The sequence below is a fragment of the Podarcis melisellensis genome (genome assembly GCF_964234715.1).
Source record: "Podarcis melisellensis genome assembly, chromosome: 8".
Lineage (NCBI taxonomy): Eukaryota > Metazoa > Chordata > Lepidosauria > Squamata > Lacertidae > Podarcis > Podarcis melisellensis.
This window is the reverse complement of record NC_138540.1, coordinates 74,509,682-74,519,288: the sequence shown is the minus strand read 5'-3', so window position 1 is coordinate 74,519,288 and position 9,607 is coordinate 74,509,682. Positions and strand designations below refer to the sequence as shown.

The 9,607-nt window shown below is 42.6% G+C and overlaps 1 protein-coding gene across 3 annotated transcripts; it reads left to right on the top strand.

Moving 5' to 3' along the window:
* Window positions 1–383: 383 nt before the first annotated feature.
* Window positions 384–9,026, top strand: LOC309375325 (uncharacterized protein). 3 transcript variants are annotated; one of them, XM_081921016.1, is made up of 5 exons: window positions 384–461; window positions 4,002–4,197; window positions 6,263–6,409; window positions 8,196–8,330; window positions 8,507–9,026. In XM_081921016.1, the coding sequence occupies exons 2-5, from the start codon at window positions 4,023–4,025 to the stop codon at window positions 8,593–8,595; spliced, it is 546 nt and encodes a 181-aa protein (XP_081777142.1). In that variant the 5' UTR covers window positions 384–461; window positions 4,002–4,022; the 3' UTR covers window positions 8,596–9,026. The 3 variants fall into 3 exon arrangements, with proteins under 3 accessions (XP_081777142.1, XP_081777141.1, XP_081777143.1); XM_081921015.1 differs by lacking the exon at window positions 384–461 and adding an exon at window positions 2,025–2,153; XM_081921017.1 differs by lacking the exon at window positions 384–461 and adding an exon at window positions 2,050–2,093.
* The last annotated feature ends 581 nt before the right edge of the window (window positions 9,027–9,607 follow it).

The following is a 9,607-nucleotide window of genomic DNA, read 5'->3' as shown; positions in this document are numbered from 1 at the left end:
TCAGAGTCAGAGCAGATGAGTTGGTTGAGTCACATGCTAGTAAGCTAGCGAGTAACTGGGAAACTGACCACTGCAAGACACTGGAGCTTAGAAGAACCCAACTCCCAGGGACCAAGGTCCCTTCAGCCCCCAAATAAAACAATGGAGGGGTTGGGCTCCCCCAAAGCTTATGGGCATTGCAAGTCAAATGGTGATTGATTATGTGGGATGGGGCTTATCTCTCCCCCCCCCCAATATTCAAGTTAGCAGCCCTTGGCTAGTGACCTAGCAAGTGACTGGGAAACTGGATCACTACAAGACACTGCAGCTTAGCAGAACCCAACCCAATTGCTTATTGATTCTTTTTTCTTCACTCAATTACCTGAGGGGCCAGGCATGAGATCACAAGAAAGAAGACACACACTAGATATGCAGTCATTTTCAGACTTGTGGTTGGTACTTAAAGGATTGATCTTCTCAAGGTCTCTAATTACTTATGTATTTACCTTGGGTTATTATGATTTAAGTATAGTTCTTCTTCCTGGGTTTCAGGTAGGGTTGCCTTTGACAGGGAAAAATTCCAGGGTGAGAGACTACTCAACAGCCCAGCTCGTTGGGGTGCAAGTCCCCCACAGGTCCATGCGGTCAGTAAAAAAAGGAAGTTCCAGCCAAGTAATTTGGAGCAAAACAGCAGTCAGTAGACTGTGATCTTTATTGTTGCGCAACATGGAAAAAACTTAAAATTCGCCATGTGCTATCTGATAAAAGAAAATTTTATGAAAATGATATACGGATGGTACTTGACCCCATCTAAATGAGCAAAAATATATAAAATAATAATAATATGTGTTAGAGATGTAAACAAAATGAAGGAATCTTATTCCATATATGGTGGACATGTCCCCAAATAAAAAAAAATGGGACATGATCTATGAGGAACTAAATGAATGCTAAAACTCACATTCCTAAAGAAACCTGAAGCAATTCCTATTAGGCATTCTAACGATAAGCATCCCAAATAATAAAAAGAATGTTTCTCTATGTGACAACGGTGGCCAGAGTGCTAATTGCGAAATACTGGAAAAGTGAGTTAATACCAACAAAAGATGAGTGGCAATTAAAGTTGTGCGAGTACCTCGAACTAGCCAAAATGACAGAACTAGTAAGAAACCACTCAGGTGAAAAGGTTTTTAAAAAAGAGGATTGCTTCAAAAACTACCTGATAAAATATGGTTCCAAAAATAATATTTGGTTGTGCTTAGATTAATTTCACAGATATACAGGAAAAACTGAGATTAATAAATGAATTCAGAACACTTACTACTTAAGGAAAGTATTGAAACCGCAAAGAGATAGAGGGAAGTCAACTAACATAGAAGGGATTTAAAATAGTTTTCCGGAACAGAAAGGTGACTGCAAAGAAAGAAAAGGAGTACAAATGTAATTTCTTTCTGGGAACTTGCGAATAGATAAATCAAATCACTGTTTGTATCCTTTCAATAATTTGGTATACTTGTTTATCCCCATCCCCAGATGTAATGTTTAATGTATGCTATCATTGTATTTTTTTAAAAAAGAGAAACGTAATAAAATAAATAAAATAAAATAAGCAGCCTTATAAATCTTAAACTTTAAATAGATCAAAATGTCAACATTCAGACAAGAACTTGACAACCTAGCTTTTCACCAAAAGCCAGTAATACAAATTTGGTCAAATTAAAATTTTAATGGATCATGTTTCCTGCATTAAACAGACATATCTGCAACCCAGGCAAAGAAAATTGGGAGCTAGATGCCTCCTTTATCTACAGGAGATTGGGATACAGACCTCTTTTCAAATGATTCTCAAATATCATTTTGATATCACTTTGAGAAATATTTGGAATTTATGAACCCAGACTACTTAGAAAAGACCCATTAAAATGAATGGACCTGACTAGGCCCATTCATTTCAGCCAGTCTATTCTGAGTAGAACTTAGTTGGAGACAACCCTCTGTTCATGGAAGGAGGGAAAATTCCATGACAGTTGAAAAGCAAGACTCTGAGAAGCTGGGTGGCCATTCTGTTTTTTTGGTTTGGGTTGCAACAGAGAGGAGCAACAACAAAGAAGAGGGTATGGTGCATGCCTGGAATGTTGGGTGGTCAAAGATTTCATGTTTCAAGTTGAATTACGGTGAGTCCAAAAGCAAGAGTGATGGCCCTTGTGCCTCCCTTTCTCCACTTACTGAGGCCCTGAGCCAGAAGGAAATTAGACATATCCAGAAGAAGAACATCAATAATCAAATAGAAATGTAAATAGTATTCTTCTCTACCCCACACAGTAGGGCCCAAGACAAGTTGCAATACGATTTGCCAAAACAACGGTAAACAATATTGAAAACATTTTTAAGAACCTCCCTCAAATATTCCTCCAAGGGAGGGATATTCAAGGGAAGGTAAAATACTAAGTTGAAAGAAGGGATGACTGAGAACCTTTGATATGCTTTTAAAAAGGCAACAGATGATCAGGCACAAATAATCAGCAGGGGAAAAATTGAGTTTTCCATGGAGGGCTCTGCTAAACCTATGATGGACCTGGGGTAGCTCAGTTGGTAGAGCGTGAGACTCTCAATCTAAGGCTGATGGGTTTGAGCCCCACGTTTGGCAACAGATTCCTGTATTGCCGAGGGCCTTCTGCCGGTTCCCTCATTGCGAGAAGTGAGGCTACAGGGAACCAGACAGAGGGCCTTCTCGGTAGTGGCGCCCGCCCTGTGGAACGCCCTCCCATCAGATGTCAAAGAGATAAAGAATTACCTGACATTCAGAAGACATCTTAAGGAAGCCCTGTTCAGGGAAGTTTTTAATATGTAATGCTGTACTGTTTTTAAGACTGATTGGGAGCCGCCCAGAGTGGCTGGGGAAACAGCCAGATGGGCGGGGTATAAATAAATTATTATTATTATTATTATTATTATTATTATTATTATTATTTAGATGACACTCAGTGTCCCTTTCAACTCTGCAATTCTGTGATTCTATGCTTGCCAACTTAAGGTGCAATGGTATGAGTCCCACATTGCAGGGGAAGTCTGGTCCCTGTTTTGCGATAGCATTGAATATATATATAGTTCAGGGACTTGAGGACCAAGGCCGGTCTTCAGACCCGAGTCTAAACTTGAGGGTTGCCAAGAATGGATGGTTCCATTTTGTAAACCTGGATGCATAATGGTTAGGAAGACAATACTATGCTGAAGCTTGACTAAAGGTTGCTGGGAAATGCATGGCCCCTTTGAAAAACAGAAGCTTCAGGTCTATTTCATTGGTTAGACCTGCCTTGTGGCACATCTGCCTTCTCAGTCTTAATCCTGCTGCAGTTACAACTGACCTAGTTGCTGCTGTTGTGCAAGTTTGGGGAGGAAAGGGCAGAGGAATTAAGGTTCTGTACCCCAAACTTCTCCTTTGCTTACCCCATGACCATCGCCTTGGAAAATTATGAAACAGGGGAGGACTCTTGGGAGACTCAGAACAGATAAAATAAAGTCCTTAGACATGCAGCATATAATTCATTGCACTCACTTCCACGGGAGGCAGTGATAGCCACACATTTAGATGGCCTTAAAAGAAGATCGGACAAATTCATGGATGTGAAGGCTAAGAGTGGATTCTAGCCATCATGGCTATGCTCTGCCTTCACAGTTGGAGGCAGCAATGTTTCTGGGTACCAGTTGCTGGAAACTGCAGGAAGGGAGAATTGTCTTAGACCCTGGTCCTGCTGGAGGGTTTCCCACATGCATCTGGTTGGCCCCTGTGGCCCCAGAGAGTGGATACCACCATAGAAAAGGACTTCTTTCTAGTTGAGTTTTTTCAGGTTGTAGCCAAGGCATGCCCTGTCACCGGAAGCCACATAACTGGAGGCCATGATGATGTTGGGGTAGAACAGACCACCAAGCTGGGAAATGAACCCCTTCAGCACACCCCTCATACCTAGATTCCAAGTATCATTCTTAGGGCTTCTGAATGTTGGCCTTTCCTCTTTCTGCAGATCCTTGCCAAAGTCCGGCCAATGCCTTTTGTCAGAAAAACATACAGCGTCATGTGCTGCGTCAATATCATCTTGCTCATCATCTGCATAGCATCTCCCAACTGGCTGGTCCATCACTGTGTGAAATCCAATGTTCATTTGGGGTTATGGCTTTTTTGCTTTGAGAAGGACTGTAAACCACACCCGTACAGCATCGGTTAGGAGGCACAACTGGTTTACTGTTCTTTCTTGGGTTAAGGGTCATGGGCCAAACGGACTTCTGGGTAGGAGTTTTATTTCCATGCAGTGGAGGCTAGGATGAGTTGACTTGAATGACGGTCTTACCCCTTAGGTACCCACTCAGTAGCTTTTGTCTGCAGAAGTAGCATTTTTTTCAGACCTTAGCTATACATTCAAAGCAATATAAGATCACTTTAAACAATCATGGCTTCCCACACATAATTTTGGCAACTATAGTGTGTTAAGTATGCTGAGAGTTGCTAAGAGTCTCCCCAATTTCCAGAGTTTCCTGGGGAGAGAAGTTGACTGTTAAACCACTTTGAGAATTGTAGCTCTGGGGCAGAGGGAGATAGAGGTCTTCTAATAACTCTCAGCTCCCTTAACAAACTGCAGTCCCCATGATTCTTTGGAGGAAGACATGGCTGTTTAAAGTGGTATGATATTGCTTTAAATGTACAGGGCAGGTGGAGTTATAGTGTGGCAGCATCTATGCTCTTGAAATTAATACTAGGCCAACAACTTGGTTGTAGCCACTTCCTGTTTACTCAGAGTAGGCTCACTGAAATTAAAGACCATAGCTAACTTAGGTCCATTACTTTTAATTGGTCTACTATGAGTAAACGTTAGTGGAGAACCGGCCCATTATTTTCAACACTTGCTAAAAACTTTTTTGTTTAGACAAGCCTAGAGGAACGTGCAATTTTTGTTTGTTTTGCATATTTGTTTGTAAAACTGTTGGTTTTATCTAAATTTTGGTGATGTTATGTCTTCTTGTTTTTTAAACTCTGTTGATTTTAGGGGTTGTTTTCTTATGTTTTATATTATTTAATGTAAACTTCTTCTTCATATGATTAAATACATAAACCATACAGTAGCCTTGCACTGTAGTTCACTATTACTATTAGAAGTCAGAGATGAAGCTGTGACTGGTTTGGATTCCAAGCCAAAAAAACCCCTCCAAACCTCTTAGATTTCAGTAATCTCCTTGGTTTGCCCCCCAGCCTTCCTACCAAAGCAAACAGAGTTCTAATTTGTTATAAGAATGAATGTACAATGCATACACAAATGTCCCCCCCATTGTTAAACAATGCAGAGCCAGAAATCCTTGTTAGTGTGTTCGAAATCTCTGAGAGTTCTGCTCTGATAGATTTGATCTCTTTCTGCTCACTGCTGATATTGAACCTTTACTGGCCATTTTCCTCTTTAAGAGAAGGCCACCAATGGGAAGAAGCTATTGCCCTCATGCCCTGCTTCTGGGCTGCCTGGAATCATCCACTCTGTACTGCAATCTTGCAACCACTGAGAAGGCCCTCTGCCTGGTTCCCTGTAACCTCACTTCTCACAGTGAGGGAACCACCAGAAGGCCCTCGGTGCTGGGCCTCAGTGTCTGGGCTGAACGATGGGGATGGAGATGCTCTTTCAGGTATACTGGGCCAAGGCCGTTTAGGGCTTTAAAGGTCAGCACCAACACTTTGAATTGTGCTCAGAAACGTACTGGGATCCAATGTAGGTCTTTCAGGACTGGTGTTATATGGTCTCGGCAGCCACTCCCAGTCACCAGTCTAGCTGCCGCATTCTGGATTAGTTGTAGTTTCTGGATCACCTTCAAAGGTAGCCCCACATAGAGTGCATTGCAGTAGTCCAAGCGGAAGATAACCAGAGCATGCACCACTCTGGCAAGACAGTCTGCGGGCAGGGAGGGTCTCGGCCAGAGTTGAGACGAAGTTCATCTTTGAAGTGGACTGTTTCACTCCCTTCTTTCTCATGCTCCTTTTCTCTGCGGCTGGCCAAGCCAATACATTATGCTAGCTATACGTGGATCAAAGCATGTACCTAAGAATAACAGTTAAATTGACATAGGAGCACCACCTGTTCCCTGACACTACATTAACTAAACATGTAATTGCCACCCTGGCTGCATGTGGACCCTCCCATTCATATATACACTGACTAGGAATGCACTGCAAATCTGTTCTTAGAAGCACTGGCATAATGCCACGGATGCACTTGCAATGGGACTGTTTTTCTTTCCTTTTTTCTAGAGAGTCTGGAGGCTGTCCGAGGCCTTATGATAATAGCCCTCATTTTTACTTGCTTTGCCTTGCTGTGCGGACAGAACCTTTTAAGTCACATCACAAAGAGGGAGATTCCCGACTGTATGATTTCTTCCATTGCTAACTACTGTGCAGGTATCATATCAGGGCACTTCGTCATCTAGCAGAACAGTGAATTTAGTTTAGTGCTTCTCCACGTGGAGCAGAAACAGCGCCGGCCATGGGCAAGAGTGGAGTATGCTCAGAGGAACTCTGAGTTCTCTGGGAAGAGGGCTTGACTGTTTGCATGCTCTGGGCATTGTAGCTCTGTGAAAGGAATAGGGAGTTTCCTAGCAACTCTCAGCACTACAGTTCCCAGGGTCCTTTTGGGGAAGCCATGACTGTTGAAAATGGCACGATGCAGCAGCGGGTTGCCAATCTTTTTTGCACCAGAGGGCAATATTGAGAATGCTGAGAGTTCCAGTCACAAAATGGCTGCCGTGGAGGGGACATGGAGTAAGACAAAATGGCTGCTGTGGTCAGCATGGCATAACATTAGAGAGAGTACAGCCACTGCTGTTTCATTGTTCCTGCCCCTAGTTACCCCCATACTAAGTATAGAAAGTCAATTGTATCCTTGTGAAGATATAGCTCTGAATGGGACAATAACTGTGTTTTCCTTAATGCCAGTCCTGTACCTACTTATCTGGAAGAAAGCTCTATTAAACACAAAGAGACTTACTTGAGAAATAGGCATGTGTGACTGGACATTATTAATGAGTGCCTGGACATCAGCTCCTGCATAGCAGGAAACATGCCCAAGTCTCTTTCCCAAGTTTTCATATTTAATTTTTGGATATTTTTTGGGGGGGAGCAGCACTCTTTAACATCCACACACAATTATTGTTGAGTGGTATTTAAAGATAATAATCTTTAGCAAGTAGCCAATCTCAGACAAATGCATCATAGGAAAGATGCCTGCTGGTTGCAAGGGACAAAGAAAGGGCAAAATGCAGAGATTCTACGGACTACTTGAAAATAAGACAAAAGTAGGAACACTAATGGGAAGGGGAGGAAACAGAAGCTCTTTAGGACTCCAGGGATTCCTGTTGCCTGGTGTCTAAACAACCTACTTGTCAATCACAGCTCTGACTTCACTCATTGGCTAAAAACACTGATAGGCGAGAACCAGGCTGGCTCATTTCACAGAAATTGCTTAAAAGGCTGCCAGCACATTTTGCTTTACAACTCTCTTTCTAGGAGAGCTAGAGATGTACTCATTTTTTTTAATGAAAGCTCAGAGTCTGGGGCATTTGCCTAGGAGCAGTAGTGAAAACCTTCCTGGGCACTGTGGCACCTATGGGCTTGGTGGCCCCTGCGATACGGCTTTAAATGGTGGTGGGACCTTAGATTCATTTTCCAGTAAGGATTGCGTGTTGGAGGGGATTCATTTAGTTCACATTCTAATGCAATGTACTCAAATCAGTATACAAACCAAAACATACCTCTCTTTTGAAATTTGCCCTTCTCTGAATTTTGTAATTTTGAATGGTGGTTGGCCTCCAACCAAGGGATGATTACAAAAATGTGCATATTACTGAAAACAGCCTAAAGAAACACATTCGATGTGGGGTTGGTGAGGGCTAAATTGCTTGCAAAAATGCTTATACTAGGCAAAACTGTGTAAGAAAGTGCACCTATTTTTGAAAATGTGCACAAAAACACATACCAATTTCCACTTCAAATAAACGAATTGCAATGGGTTAAACCAAACTATAATTGAAAGAGCCATCCACATTGAGTCGCCAGTCTCATAGGGCTTAGTACATGCCATGTGGGGGGTTGGAGGCAGAGCAGAAGATTCACAATCTTGTCCTTTGTCTCAGGCAGCAAAATGTCTTGGGACATCCCTGTCTAATAAGAGTTTCTTGCTTGCTTGCAGGACTCTGCACTGTCAGTTCTCTAATGATTGTGTTGTTTGAGGTTCGTGTTGTCATAGATGCAGATGTTATACACCTGGCACCAGACTGGGCTTTCTGCATAGCTTGCGTCTCCTTCTCTCTCAGCTTAGTGTTGGGTGAGTACATCCTATTCTGAGTCAGATAACAATCTTGGTAAACTGGGGTCAGCTGCATTTTCTCTCATATATATGAATGAATATATATATGAGAAAATGAGCTTCAATTTCATATAAAAGCTTCATTTTCTAACACTTCCAGGATTAGTCTTCTCATTTTCCAATTTCTTTTCCAGGTACACAAAACCTGCTATGGGACAGGAAGTTCCACAAAAAAGTAAAACCATCCCAAGAGGAAGAGCCATCAATACCCAGTGACCCTTGAGTATAGCCCACGGTCTATGACACCTGTCACAGGTGTTCCCCAGTCAGGTGGTGCCTTGAAACCTGACTGGCCAATGGGTGTTCTGTTTGGTGATGTCACTTAACCAAGAGCCATTTGGAATAAGCCTGGATTGCAGAAAAGATGCCCACTTTCATCTCTGCGACATCACTTTTGAGAAGCCATCTTACCCAAGTGCCCTGCTGGAACCATCAAAATGATCTCATCCATTACCGAGATACCTTTTATTCAGCAATCGTTTCTGACTCAGGTGGAATATCCCTCATGCTTTCCAAGACTGCCCCATTTCCCCACTTGCTTCTAATTGTTGCTGCTGCTGTTTTTATTACAATATATGTATATATTGTGAGGACTGGCCACATCTCAGTCATATGTGATGCTATGGATGAACAATATTAAATGTCTTATAGCAACTTTTGCTTCTCATAATATTACTGGAAATTCATGAATCTCTTGAAATCAGGGCCGGTCCTCCTATTAGGAAGAGTGAAGGGGCTCCCTCTGACCTCATATGCTAAGGAAGAGGGAGCAACCGAGGGGGTGGAGGACAGAGCCAGATGTACTTAAGTAAGGATAGGGGAGAAAAATGATTTTGTTTGTATTTTTATCAGAAACTATCTAATTCACACTTCTCATACCAATATGCAAAGTGAAATACAATTATCCTGCAATATTTACACATCTCTGAATTTTGCAATGTGGTTCTCTGTAACTAAACATTTGGTATAAAGGTAAAGGCACCCCTGCCCGTACGGGCCAGTTGTGTCCGACTCTAGGGTTGTGTGCCCATCTCACTTAAGAGGCCAGGGGCCAGCGCTGTCTGGTGACACTTCTGGGCCACATGGCCAGCGTGACGAAGCTGCTCTGGCGAGCCAGCACCAGTGCAGCGCACGGAAACACTGTTTACCTTCCCGCTATAAAGCGGTACCTATTTATCTACTTGCACTTAGGGGCGCTTTCAAACTGCTAGGTGGGCAGGAGCTGGGACCGAACG

What these genes read in the sequence shown, in the direction of transcription:
- LOC309375325 (XM_081921016.1), top strand. Translation starts at nt 4,023, where the DNA reads ATGCCTTTTGTCAGAAAAACATACAGCGTCATGTGCTGCGTCAATATC. An exon ending in CATTGCTAACTACTGTGCAG is followed by an intron (nt 6,410 to 8,195) that starts GTATCATATCAG and finishes GCTTGCTTGCAG; the next exon opens with GACTCTGCACTGTCAGTTCT. An exon ending in CTCTCTCAGCTTAGTGTTGG is followed by an intron (nt 8,331 to 8,506) that starts GTGAGTACATCC and finishes TTTCTTTTCCAG; the next exon opens with GTACACAAAACCTGCTATGG.